The 14,129-nt window shown below is 40.1% G+C and overlaps 1 protein-coding gene and 1 long non-coding RNA gene across 4 annotated transcripts in view; one reads left to right on the forward strand and one right to left on the reverse strand.

The window, feature by feature from the left end:
• The window catches only part of LOC309653016, a 633,104-nt gene that overhangs the window by 594,321 nt on the left and 24,654 nt on the right, over window positions 1-14,129 (reverse strand). The gene's annotated exons all lie outside the window — the stretch shown is intronic.
• Window positions 1-14,129, forward strand: part of POLA1 (DNA polymerase alpha 1, catalytic subunit) — a 292,429-nt gene that overhangs the window by 121,417 nt on the left and 156,883 nt on the right. For all 3 annotated transcript variants that reach the window (XM_082446929.1, XM_082446930.1, XM_082446931.1), the window contains 2 exons: window positions 6,529-6,660; window positions 11,027-11,201. In XM_082446929.1, coding sequence (XP_082303055.1) covers window positions 6,529-6,660; window positions 11,027-11,201 — 307 coding nt within the window. The remainder of the gene's footprint in view (window positions 1-6,528; window positions 6,661-11,026; window positions 11,202-14,129) is intronic.

A 14,129-nucleotide genomic window follows, 5' to 3' on the forward strand; every position in this document is an offset into this window, starting at 1 on the left:
AGAGTATCTTTACATATTCCGAAGGTAATTTTGCAAATACCATTTCACCCGTTTTGTGATACATAAATTTTGTCAAAACTCATACTAAAAAGAATTTTAATGAAACAATCTAATGATGGCATTAAATGGAAGTTTTAGAATTAAAACTCGTTCTTAATACCCCTATGCTAAAGTAATGCTAGTCATTTTTGCACATTACCTTACTCTTTAAAACAGTTTTACGTGGTAGCAAATACAGTGTATATTATTTTGAGATTTGTTTTCACTTAGCATATACAGATTTTCCCACATTTCTGTATTAACCTTAAAAATCCTTATGTTAATCTTATATTTCACTGCTACATCTTTAATTAAAATTTTTGCTTGATTATTACATTATTTATTTTTGCTATTGTTAATAACTGTATTGAACATCTTGTTCATATGTCTTTTTAAAAATTACTATACGATCCTTTCTTTTTAAAACACATTTATTTATTTATTTACTTTTGGCTGTATTGGGTCTTCATTGCTGCTTGCGGGCTTTCTCTAGTTGTGGCAAGCAGGGGCTACTCTTCATTGCGGTGCGCGGACTTCTCATTGCGGTAGCTTCTCTTGTTGTGGAGCGTGGGCTCTAGGTGCGCAGGCTTCAGTAGTTGTGGCTCATAGGCTGAGTAATTGTGGCTCGTGGGCTCTAGAGCGCAGGCTCAGTAGTTGTGGTGCACGGGCTTAGTTGCTCCGCGGCACATGGGATCCTCCCGGAGCAGGGCTCGAACCCGTGTCCCCTGCATTGGCAGGCGGATTTTTAACCACTGTGCCACCAGGGAAGTCCCCATTTGTCTTTTTGCTTTTGGATGAATTACTTTCTTTGTTTAGATTCCTTGAAGTAAAATATTTGAGTCAAAAGATTTGAGTATCTCTGTGGCTTTTGTCAAATTGCTTTGTAAAAGAGTGATACTAATTGCTAATAACAAAATGTGTGCACCAGTTTCACCACAGATTTCCTTGTACTATAGAAGTGACATTTCATTGGTGATAATATCATTGGTGATATTTAAGTAAAACATTGCTACCATAAATGGATACGAAACAGTATTTTACCGCTGGATTTAATTTGCATTTCTTTGATTCCTAGAGAGAATGAATATTTTCTACGCGTATCCTTACAATTTGTTTTTATTCTTAGTTAAGTCATTTGTTTCCTACTCCTTAACCGCGATGTTTTTAATGTCACAAAAGAAGACATTCATTTATACATGAAAAGTACAAAAACTTAGAAGTAAGTAATATAAGAGGACATGTGCCTTGACACTAGCTCTTCACTTTACGTGATGCAGTGCATGCCTATTGGCATGGAATCACTTGGGACATTGGAAAGTGGTTTCCTTTCAGATTTTGTTTTGTCTGTTTCTCAAAAATTTGCATAAGTAAGAATTACTATTTCAGTCTTGCTTTGATCAATTTTTGCATCAGTTCTGCAGATTGAATCCCTGACACTGTCTGCCTTCTTAGAAATGTGAGTCCTCTGTTGCACGGGGTTCCAGGCATGAATTTGGAAGGCTGAGTCCAAACATGACCACATTATTGGCAAAAGAACACTGAGCACGTGTCCTCTAAGGTAGCGGGCCCAGTCCGTCATCTTCTCCTGTGGGTGATGGCACAGTGTTACTAGTGTGCAGAGAAACCTAGCCACATAGACACACTGGCCATCTCTGAGTTCTCAGGAACATTGTGCAGTCTTGCTATTTTGAAGTTTTTATTATCGAAAATTTAAATCTTATACAAGGGATTTCCCTGGTGGCACAGTGGTGAAGGATCCGCCTGCCAATGCAGGGGGCACAGGTTTGATCCCTGGTCTGGGAAGATCCCACATGCTGAGGAGCAACTGAGCCCGCGTGCCACAACTACTGAGGCCCATGCACCTAGAGCCCGTGCTCCGCAACAAGAGAAGCCACCACAACGAGAAGCCTGCACACCACAACGAAGAGTAGCCCCCGCTTGCTGCAACTAGAGAAAGCCCGCGCGCAGCAGTGAAGACCCAACACAGCCAAAAATAAAACAATAAGTAAATAAATAATTTTTTTAAAAAAACTTAAACAAAGGTAAAGAGAAGAACATCACGAACCCCCGTGTAGCCATCACTCAGCTTCGATAGTTATCAACTTAAAGTGACATTTATTATTACTAACAATACTAGTTAATAATTAGTGTGATTCGGGATGTGCGTATATTTTCATGTGGCAGAACTGAAACCGACTATCTTTGTATTCTCCATTTCACTTGGCATAGTAGCTGGCAAATAATAGTTGTTCAGTGAGCATTAAAAGAATTCCTTTGCCTGTTTAATCATCCATTCATCAAACATGGAGTACGTCTTATGTGCACAGTGCTAGATTCTGGGATATAAAGTAGAATAAGCAAAACCTGGTTGGTATTTTCAAGATGTTAATGGTCTAGCAAAGATATTTACTGTCACATGCTCTTATACTTTTTTAAGTAAAGAAGAATTTCTTCAGTGTCAATGAAAGTAGAGTCAATTCTGATGAAAGAGCTTTCTATATCATAGTTATTCCTGTGTCAGTTTACATTAAGCTTTTTATATATCAAGAGTGACTGTCTTGGGCTTCCCTGGTGGCACAGTGGTTGAGAATCTGCCTGCCAATGCAGGGGACACGGGTTCGAGCCCTGGTCTGGGAAGATCCCACATGCTGCGGAGCAACTGGGCCCGTGAGCCACAACTACTGAGCCTGTGCATCTGGAGCCTGTGCTCCGCAACAAGAGAGGCCGCGACAGTGAGAGGCCCGCACACCGCTATGAAGAGTGGCCCCCGCACCGCGATGAAGAGTGACCCCCGCTTGCCACAACTAGAGAAAGCCCTCGCACAGAAACGAAGACCCAACACAGCCACAAATAAATTAATTAATTAATTAAAAAAAATATATATATATATATATACCTTTAAAAAAAAAAAGTGACTGTCTTAATTAACATTTGTCTGAATACCTGTACTGTTTAAAACTTGTGAGTAAATCAGTATTTACATTTTGTCACTTGCAAAGGAGAGTGGAGTCGAAGAGTCCATGTATGTGACTGGTTGTGGATGGTCTTATGATAAGATATAGATTAGGTTAGATTAGATTAGATTGATTTTGTGGGTATTGGTGGGCTTGAAAATAGGAGGTTAGCATAGGGTGGAGGGGTGAAGTGGTGAGATTTACCTTTGTGGAGATTTAAGCCCTTGTTGCCAAAAGCAACTGAAAAACACTGTGTGTGATTTTTCTGAACTGCCTCAATTTTAGCTTAAATATGTTTCATAAAGTAACACAAAATACTTCACAGCTGATTTGTATAGCCCTGGCTAACTTGAGCCTAAACCACCAGGAAGCATGTTTTGAAAAATCAAGCCTTCTGAAACTAGACTGTAAAATCCCCAAATAGTCCCAATCTAATAATTGGAAAGTATGTCAGATGAAATTCAGAATTTCTTAACATTGCACTGAAGTATAGTCAATTGAAGAAGATAACGGTTTTCTTAAGTAGAGTTATATTGATTAAAATTTCTATGCAGTATTACCCGTCCAAGTCAATCAAGACTTCGCATAATGCAGGTTTGAGAAGATTTAAATACTTAGAGAGGCTTCTAGGCACTCTCCTACACTGAGTGTATGATTTAGAAAGTGTACAGCACGGGGGGGGGGGATGTGCAGCCATGTTTGAGGACCTGCTTTATTCTACTACAGTAGTTCTCAAATTTCCTGATCTCAGGACATTTTCACATTCTTAAAATAGTTGGGGACTGCAAGAGCTTTTGTTTATGTAGCTTATGTTGATATTTACTGTTAGAAATTAAAACTGAGAAGTTTTAAAAGCATTTATTCGTTTACTTAAAAATATCAGTAAACCCATTATATGTTTACAAAAATAAAAATTTTTTTTAATTAATTTATTTTTGGCTGTGTTGGGTCTTCGTTGTTGCGCGCGAGCTTTCTCTAGTTGCGGTGAGTGGGGGCTACTCTTCGTTGCGGTGCTTGGGCCTCTCATTGCGGTGGCTTCTCGTTGCGGAGCACAGGCTCTAGGCGCGTGGGCTTCAGTAGTTGTGGTTCGTGGGCTCAGTAGTTGCGGCTCGCGGGCTCTAGGCACACAGGCTTCAGTAGTTGTGGCACGCGGGCTCAGTAGTTGTGGCTCGCGGGCTCTAGAGCACAGGCTCAGTAGTTGTGGCGCACGGGCTTAGTTGCTCCGTGGCAATTGGGATCTTCCCGGACCAGGGCTTGAACCCGTGTCCCCTGCATTGGCAGGTGGATTCTTAACCACTGTGCCACCAGGGAAGTCCCACAGAAATAAAATTTTTTCATGAAAAATAACTATATATTTCAAAACAAAGAAAAATTAGCCAGAGGAATGGTGTTATTTTGCAATTTTGCAAATCTTGTTAACGTCTAGTTTAGTAGAAGACATCCGCGTTCTTATATCTGCTTGTGCATCCAGTCTGTTGTGATGTGTGGTGTTGGTTGAAGCATAGGAAGAAAGTCAAGTTTCACACAAATATGTAGTTGGAAAAAGGAGAAGTATTTCAGTAATTTTTAAAGATAGTTGTGTGTATTCTTCTTTGATTCTACACCAGTACTCTATAAGTGGTATTGTCTTCAAGGTTATTTGTATTGTGGAAATAGGAAACCATATCAATGAACTTTTCATACTCTTACATTAAAATCTTTTCATCTGTGCAGTGCTTTGAATGGATCTTTTACCCATGTGTGATGTTAACGCAGTTGTAACTTATTAAATGTTGGTTCCCTGAGTTTTACAGATCTTCCAAAATATTGATACATTTCATTGTATATTAACAAAAACCACATTTTAAAATATTCCTACTCATCAGAAGAGTCTTTAAGTATTGGAAAGCTGTCAAGCTCACAGGAGTGGAAACAGAATTTCCAAAATTCTGATTTGTGCTAGATAGCTTCAGTATTATCATAGGCAATATATACTGTCAGGTGTTTTCCTTGAAGTAGCAGGCTCGCTTGGTTCTTTTTGAGTGATTGTCTGCCAGGTGCTCAAGTTAGACTAACAGTAGTTGGCCTGCCATTCTTTCAAATAAAAATTGGGTTGAGAAAGGCAGCTAGTTTAGCTTGCAACTCAAATAGTTGCACAAATGCATTTCCTCGAGCACCCTTCGTTCTTGAGTATACTGTAGATGTGCCTTGTGCATACTTCCCATTTTGTCACACAAAATATTAGCTTTCTACTCAAGGGTCAAGAACTTAAAAAAATTGTGAGTGTGTCATGGTGACGAATACAATGAGTATTAGTGCAGTTTGGTGCTGCTGTCCAGGTTCATGTTTATAAGGCATCAGCACCTTTACTGACCTTTGTTTCTGTATCACCAGTGCAGATAGTATTATTAGGAAAATAGCCTTGACTTCTCCACCCCCTGAAAGGGTGTCGCTAACCCCCAGGGGTCTGCAGACCACACTTAGGTGATCTAGACATGGAGCACCCTATTCCCTGTCCTTCCACTTGTCTTTTGAAACCCACCCCTTCCCTTTGTGCATATTAAGTTCCAGTCCAGTAGACTGTATTTTTTTTTCTCACCTCTTGATTTTAAGTTTTGCTTTTTCCCTCTGCTTGAATGTTCTTGCCCCGTCATCTTTTCTTAAAATCTATTTTTTTCCTTCATGTGCCAGTTCGTTTTTTTCTTCCATGATTTCTGTTCTCAAATGGTAGCCATCTTTCCCTTTCTAAACTCTCCGTAACACTTAGTTTACCACTCCCTTCTGGCACATGTAGCTTATTTTAGAGAGTTTTTTTGTGGAATGGGGAATCGTCTGCTAATGGCAGGTGACTTAGGACCAGTGACTGTCTTATTCATCTTGCAGTACTTCACAGTGCTTGAACTTAGTGAATTATTGCAGAGTGAGCGAAATAATTTCTTCTGCAAACATTTGGTTGCTACTACACACCAAGAATCGTTCTGAGCCCTCTGAATGCAGCTGTGGGCAAGGCTGACGTGTTCCTGCTCTCGTGGGGCTTACTTTCTGTTAAAAACTCAGTCACTCTGCCTTTGGAGAGCTTAAATTGACAGTGTGAGTAAATCCAGTGATTTCTGGTGCCTTAGGGATTTATTTAGGCTCGAGAAGCCTTTGAGAAACAGATCATTAAGTCAGAGTAACCGTTATCCATCCGTCTTAACTAATCAGTTAATTCAGTGAGAGAATTGCAGACATTAGGAGGAACTCTAAGGCTGCATAGAAGACTGAATTCACAGTCTTAATCTTTATATCCAAGTATTCTGTGCCATGGCCCAGAAACTCATGTTTCTTTTTTTTCAGGGTTATATCTGGTCATATTAGTTACTAAATGAAGGAGAGAGGAGCCTTGAGGATAGAATGTCTGAAGATCCTGTGGCAGTGTTTTCTACATACAGCTTCTGTCATTTTTATGTTTATGTGGCTGGTGTGATTCTAGCAGAGATATGTTTAGTGTATATCTGTGTGAGAAAGGTTTCATTTTAAAGTTTGGGGCTTTTCGTTCCCTCTTTTTCTCTTTTAGGCGTTGACAAAGGATCCTCAGGATTACCCTGATAAAAAAAGCCTACCTCATGTACATGTTGCCCTCTGGATAAATTCTCAAGGAGGCAGAAAGGTGAAAGCTGGAGATACTGTGTCGTATGTCATCTGTCAGGTAAAACTGTCATAATAAATAAGATTTACACCAATTCCGAGCCCATAGTAAAATCCATCTCTCCATGGTGTCTTATTTAGTACTCTTCCAAATAATTGATGCTATAAAGAGAGGGTTTAGTCTTGGTTGGTTTTGCAGCATTTAAAAACACTAGTCAGGGGTATGACATTTTATTAAAATTTTTATAAAACATTTGAGACTAGTGTTTTGGTTGAGTGAAATTACTTTGGTGAGACAGGTATATAACAGTAGCTGCTGTTTCAATCTGGAATTAACTTGAATGAAAATGTCTACCAGTTTGCTTGTATATCCAGCAGTAGTCCTTTATCATTCCTTTTGCAGCAGTTTCCATTCTGAATATTATTCTACCAAAAGAGTAAATGCATTTTTCACTAGCCTGTTCAAATAATTACTTGAAAAAAAAATACGAAATGCATGGTTATGGAGAAAGGTGAGATGTCCTAAAAAGATACCTTATGAAGGAAACACAGATTATCTAACCAGCTCCTTTTTTGGGGCGGGGGGAGTGGAGGGGGCCTAGAACCCACCTCTTGTCTTCTCCCTGTTCCATGAGACACCTCTCAGGAACCTTTAGGTCTTCTGGAACAGTTTTAAACCACTGACCAGTTTCTTTTGAGAGTAGCATGCCTCTAACAGTCAGGGATAGGGAGAAAGGGTAGAACAGAAGAGGGTTTTGGTTTTGTGGTTTTTTTTTTTTTTTTGAAAACACTTAACTCCAGTCCGAACAAAGGAGGGGGTCTCATCCCTTCTCCCTGCTTAAAAAAAAAAAGTCAGAGTCAAAGCCTCTATCCAAATTCTTTACAGTTACTATGGTGTGGTCTGTTTACCAAAAGGCATAATTCATCTCAACAAGACTGTTCTTTTTAATTAATTAAATATTGCTTTTTGTTATTACAGTAAAAAAAAAAAATTAGATAAGCCTTAAACTTCACTGCAATGTGATTGATCTTTGTCAAAGTACAGTCAATGTGTTTTGCAATCAGAGAGCCTTTTCAAAATGTAGAAGTCGTCTGCTAATATCTGCTTGGTACTGTAGATGATGTACATAACAAATGATTTAAGTACATGGACAGGAATCAGCACTTGACTCTGTCTCCCTCCTAGGGTTACCCTTGATTAAGAACTGTTACAGAAAGCCAATTCCTGCAGGAAAATATTTCCATAAATGTCTGACTCTCTCAAGCCCTTAATGTGCTTTGCATATTGCCTCTGACAAGTCTCATCTCAAAAAAACAATTTTCATATTATGCAAATAAAGATTTGGTAAATAGGCTAGGTTTTTTTTTTTCACTTAGGTATTCACATACATGGAAAAGCTGTTAAGATTATTAATGACAGGAGCAGATGGCAACATACAACTTTGAAAAATTATATGGGTTTTCTGAAATAGCATCTAAAAATGAAATCAAGCCACAATTATGTTTTGGCTAAACCTGGAATGGAGATGTATGGTCCTATGATCAATGTATGTCAAAAGTCAAGCTTAAAAAAAAAAAAGTCAAGCTTATATTCCTTGATGTCTGAATATTGAGGTCTTTTGATTTCTTCTTCTCGGGTCTTACTGATATAAGAAAAGCTCAAAATGCTGATGCTAAATCCAATTTGATGTATTTTCAACCCTTTTCCCATTCGACTGGTGCTGGGTGTTAACTTATTTGCTTGTTAAAAGAACAGTTCATGTTTCTTTTATTGATTTATTCTTCTCACTGTATCCCAAGAAAAGCTGTAGGACTTTAATTTGCCTTTGTCCCCCAGCAGTGGGGCATGCCCACTTTCAGCATGTTTGCTAACCAAAGCTGCCTACTTCTTTTGCTTTTAAGCACTCAGGTTATTCTTCCTCTTTCCTAACACAATTATATTTTTAGAATATGTTTCTCAAAATGTATGATGACACATTTTTAGGAGAACTATTTACTGCTCTAAGCAAAGGTGCCCTCGAAGAATAACCTATCTCCTAAACAGGTTCTTTTTTGTTTAAAATTTACTTTTTGAATATAGTGCTCTACTGATAACTTATTCAGACTATAAATTCAGGTGAATTCAGAGAGTAATGTTTGTGGTATGTAATTTATATTGTAGTTCATAGTCTTATTAAACCATGTGAATTATTTGCTAAGATCTTAAATCAACTTCCACTTGTTGGTTAAGTTTTAAATCCTTAATTATTTAACTTTCATTGGACATAATTTTCATAAGGCATGCCTTTAACATAATTGTTTTAAGGGCCCCACTTGTCATCTGTTAAAACTTCTTTTCCATTGGTTTCCTACTAAAGATGACCGCATAGTTTTGAATGAATTGTCTGCATCTGGTTGTCTCTGTAAAGTATGTACTTTGAGAAGTTCACAAATTACTATATGGGCACTTCAAGGAAGACCAACATTGCTTCTCAGTCTATTTTTAAAGGTGTATGGGATGTGTTTTTGCATATACCATGGGTTTGAGAATTAGGTCTTTGAGGGATATATCTTATGTCACAGCCTAAATGTTTGCTAGGTTTGAGAATTAGGTCTTGCTAGGTTTGAGAATTAGGTCTTTGAGGGATATATCTTATGTTACAGCCTAAATGTTTTTCCAACATAACACAGGAAAACCTGTCATCTTACCAATTCTTTTGAATTTAGTCATGTTTGAGCTCAGATGTTTTTACATACAATAAGAAATATGTTTGGGAAAAACTTTTTCAACTGAGAATATGCTTAGAACTTTTTCAACTGTTTTTTTACAGACATGAGAACATCTAATGATATATTGGAAAGTAACTCAAGGGCCGTTTTTAAAAAATAATACTTTGTCTCTACAAATTTCATTTTTATTCTTTATTAAAAATTTCTAAACTCAACATTACTATAATCTTAAGGACAGACCAGTTTTTAAAAAAAACTACAATTCTATAAATCAGTCAGATTTCATGTGTTTGTTAAAAGGCAGTCTGAATATAGTTGTGGTGCCTAAAGACACTGCCCAAGGATTTTTCACACTCTTTTTGTCATTGGCTGTCAGCTTACTCTCATCTAACAAATCAAACTTCTAAAAAGGCAACAATTAAAATTGATTAATTCTGCCTAATTTCTTTTACTGTATTGTGAACTCCTGAAAAATAATTATAAGCAAGTCTTTTAATCTGAGGTTTGCTTCCTTTCTAGTTATTTCATTATATCTTAGCATAGGTAGAACCTAGTTGATAAACATCCCAGTTTGTTTCCATCAGGAGCCTAGCCAGAGAATAGAGGCCACTGCTTCCAGTTTGTGGTAAGACAACGGTATGAAAGGTTGCCTCTGCTTTGGGCTGGGCACTGAGCTGAGAAGGGACTGATTGTAGCAGGATTGAAAGAATAGGATTCACATTATAATCAGTTTTGCAGAGCAGCGGAGCACTGTGAATAGTTAAAATTTACGAATCTGAATAATAAATTCTGTTGTTGCAGACAAGAGGAAGAGTGGAGCGAGTTGTTGGATGTTGGTCCAGTAGAGTGATGGCTTTTTGATTCACAGATGATGATGACATCACCCACAGGACTGTATGTGGGCCAATTATATAGAGTTTCACAACTTTTATTTTTAGACAGTAAAGAGAAGAGGAAGGCCTTGAAAAGAGACTGTCTGGCCCTTCTTCCTTTCCTTGAGGAAGAGCCACGTAAACAGCACAAAATGGCATGCCCTTCGTTCCAGTGGCCAAATATTTTGCTCCTAGAGCACTCTACTCCACCAAGGCGACTTTCTTAATTTTACTCTTACCTATTATATCTTGTACATAAGTTACTGCTCTTGGGTTTTGTGTACTGGTCTATTCCCCTTGCTCATTTGCTTCTCAGTGATACATATAGCTCTCATTGAGAGATATTGCACACACACACACACACACTCCCTGTCTTTAAGATGATAATACAACTAGAATTCTTGCAAGGAGGGATTGAGTTAACATAATAAAAGGGTCACACATTTTTTTGTCATGACTCCTAAAAGGCCTTTGTTAGCAAGTCTTCCCTGTGTGTTTCTGTGATATGGCAGGTGGAATTGTTTAATCTAGTCATGCCATCTTGTTGGTTTCGAGTTTCAACAAAAAATAGAACGCAACACATGCTGGATTTACATTCCTGGACAGTGGGCGAGTTGTTCTCCTTGATCTTCCTCCTGTTAGTTGCATATGAAATGTTCACCAGTAGCTCAAAAGGACTTCTTGGTGTTTGGAATTGAATACATAAAATTTGAACTGTTGTCCAAAAGGATTTCGTGGTGTTTGGAATTGAATATATAAAATTTGAATTGTTGTCCCTCTCTTTGTCCAAGCAAGTACTTGTGATTGAATTTCTCACAATTTTACCTGTACCGTGTCCTCTTGTAGGATGGGTCAAACCTCACTGGGAGTCAAAGGGCCTATGCACCCGAGCAGCTGCAGAAGCAGGACAATTTAAGCATTGACACCCAGTACTACCTGGCCCAGCAGATCCACCCAGTCGTGGCTCGAATCTGTGAGCCAATAGATGGAATTGATGCTGTTCTCATTGCAACGTGGTTAGGTAAGTGTCCAAACTCACATAGCCCCTTGCCCGGCAACAGCAGCCCGTGCGGTCATCCCTTACCCATCAGGAGCCCTGTTTAGAGGCACGGTACTATGTCAAGCACTTCTTTGTTTGTAGTTGAGCATTTATTTTTGTGGTTGTTTGGTTAATGTCTGTCTCCCCTCCTATATGAACCCCACAGGCTTGCTACCTCTGTAAGCACATGCCTGCTCTAGGGTAGGTGCTCCGTCAGCAGATGATGAGTGGGGAGAGAGAGAGGAGGCAAAAGAAGGGATAAGAGAAGATTTTCGGCACCCTCCTAGTCTCAGCATACATTGTTGTCGCTTTTTTTTTTTAATTTATTTTTTTAAATTTATTTATTTTTGGCTGCGTTGGGTCTTCATTGCTGTGTGCGAAGTTGTGGCGAGTAGGGGCTACTCTTCATTGCGGTGGCTTCTCTTGTGGAGCACGGGCTCTAGGCACATGGGCTTTAGTAGTTGCAGCACGTGGGCTCAGTAGTTGTGGCTTGCGGGCTCTAGAGCGCAGGCTCAGTAGTTGTGGCGCACAGGCTTAGTTGCTCTGTGGCATGTGGGATCTTCCTGGAGAAGGGCTCGAACCTGTGTCCCCTGCATTGGCAGGTGGATTCTTAACCACTGCGCCACCAAGGAAGTCCCTACATCATTGTCACTTTAATCAGTGAACTTCACTTAATAAGAAGATGCATTGTATCTTGATTATTGTTTCCTCTTGTCTCAGTCTCTAAATGTGTTTTTATATGGAGTGAGAATACACAGCTTTTTTAACATTAAAACGTTTAACTTGTATTCAATTCCTTTCGAGTATCCTGCTCTCACTTTTAAAAATTCTTCTAAAACTGGACTCATTATCTTCTAGGAATTAGTTGATTCCTAATTTCTCATCACTCTGGAGGTGCCAGCCAACCCTGAAACCTCGTTGTTTCTCAGACTTTTTGCCAGGTCACCAGATTGTCATCTCTTGCTTAGAAATGTATTTCATAACCAGCCCTGATTTCCTTTCTAGATGACCAGCATGTTGAGAGTTACATTGCTTTAAGTTCTCTGCTCTCTATCCCATTGTACACAAAGATGAATATTTTTAGAATAAGTGCCTAATAAAGTCCTTGGCTGGCTCCTCACTATCTATAAGTCCAGTTGCCACTGACATCTTAACAGTCTCTGACTTCGGCAGTTATAGACTAACTTTCTAGCTCCAACCTGTATTTCTAGCCTGACTTCTTATTTAGTGTACTCTGGGTCCCCTAAATATGGCATTGTTTAATCTGTCCATGCTTCATGGAAAATTCTCCTCCTCTTCTCATTGAATAAGTCTGGCTTAAGACACGGGCTTTGGCATCATAGGGATCTGGGTTCAAACACTCGTTCTGTAGCTCACGCGCTCTGTGGCTTTGGCAAGCCTCTGAAGCTTGGTCTCAGCCTTGGTTTCTAGAGTTGCTCTGAGGGAGCGATTAGCGATACATGTGAGATGCTCTGCACAGGCCTGGGCAAGGGGAGTGCGCAGTGAACGCCTGTTGTGGCCACGCCCCAGCCCCCTGCCAGGCCTCTGCAGAAATATGTTCAAACTCCTCTCGTCCCTGGGATTTGCACGCAGTTAGCTCTCTGTGCGTTTATGGGCTGAGACTGGACAGATGAATCATCAAGTCACATACTTTCCACGCTGCCCCTGTTGAATATGTTTCTGAGCTCCTTCCCGCCAGTGGGTCCCCCCCGCCCCTGCCATCAGTGTCTGCTCTGGAAGTGGAAACTCATTTTTGACATTTGCCTAAGCAAAACATAATTAGGAAGATAAAATTCTGCTACCCAGATCATCATATAATGTATTCTCAAAGTTGAGTTGTATTTGATGATGTTTATAAATCCTCAGCTGGGAGGAGGGAGTGTAAGTGCACAATATTTTTTAGCTTCCTTCTTTTTTCTCTCCTCTGCCTTGAGTGCGTACTCTATTGGAAACTGTAATAAGTACTTTGCATATGTTATCTCATTTAATCCTTTCAGTAACCCCATGAGGCTATGTTGTTTCCTTCATTTTACGGAGAAGAAAGCTGAGGCTTAGAGAGGTAACTAACTTGGTCTTGTCACATAGCTAGTGAGTGGCCGACCGTGGTTGGTCTGGGACCCAGCTCTGCGTGACTGCAAAGCTTGTGCTTGTAGCCACCACCTCTTCTTAGCTCTGGGAGGCTGTGACACATGCCCTCAGCCAGGAGCGCGGTGGCGTGGGTGTGAAGGCCCGGGAGCTGCATCTTTGTGCTTCCTGCTCGCCCCACTGCAAACCCCCAGCCCCGCTGACAGCCCTTCAGCAGAAGCATTTGTTTTTTAGAGTAGATCTTCCAGGTTTTCCGTTTGGATCATCAAGAGCCTGGTTCATAGGCTCACCATTGCCCTATTCCTTCTTTGGTTCTGAATTTTCCAGTGGCCCAGAGCCGAGGAGAGGTAGCTGGAACAAGCCTCATCTTGTGAGTGACATTTAACAGATAAGGGTGGAGCCTTGTATGTTCGGCAGAAGAGCTGTAGAGTAGAAGGCGGTGGAGCCTGGCTGGTAAACAGCCTGATGCCTGCTCAGATGTCTCAAGAGTGGCCATACCAGGAGGAGACCAGACTGATTTCGTTGGTTACAGGGTCATATTTAAGATCATTTTCATATCAATTAAACAGCAGGCAGATTGTGGCTGCTTAAAGACGAAACTTTCTCATCATTGTGACTGTCATATGAATCCAGTTTTCACAAATCATTTTCCAAGCCAGTAGCCTAGTGGGCCCCATCTTCAGAGTGTTCTTGCTATTAGTGACCAGGCTCAGGCTACAGAGGGGACCCGTCATGCTTGTGCGTGGTCTCAACACATCCCCATCTCTCCTACCCCATCACCTGAAAGCTCTTGGTGCCAGGTAGCCGCTTGGAGCGGCTAAAGGG

The sequence above is a fragment of the Balaenoptera physalus genome, assembly GCF_965194825.1.
Source record: "Balaenoptera physalus genome assembly, chromosome: X".
Classification (NCBI taxonomy): domain Eukaryota; kingdom Metazoa; phylum Chordata; class Mammalia; order Artiodactyla; family Balaenopteridae; genus Balaenoptera; species Balaenoptera physalus.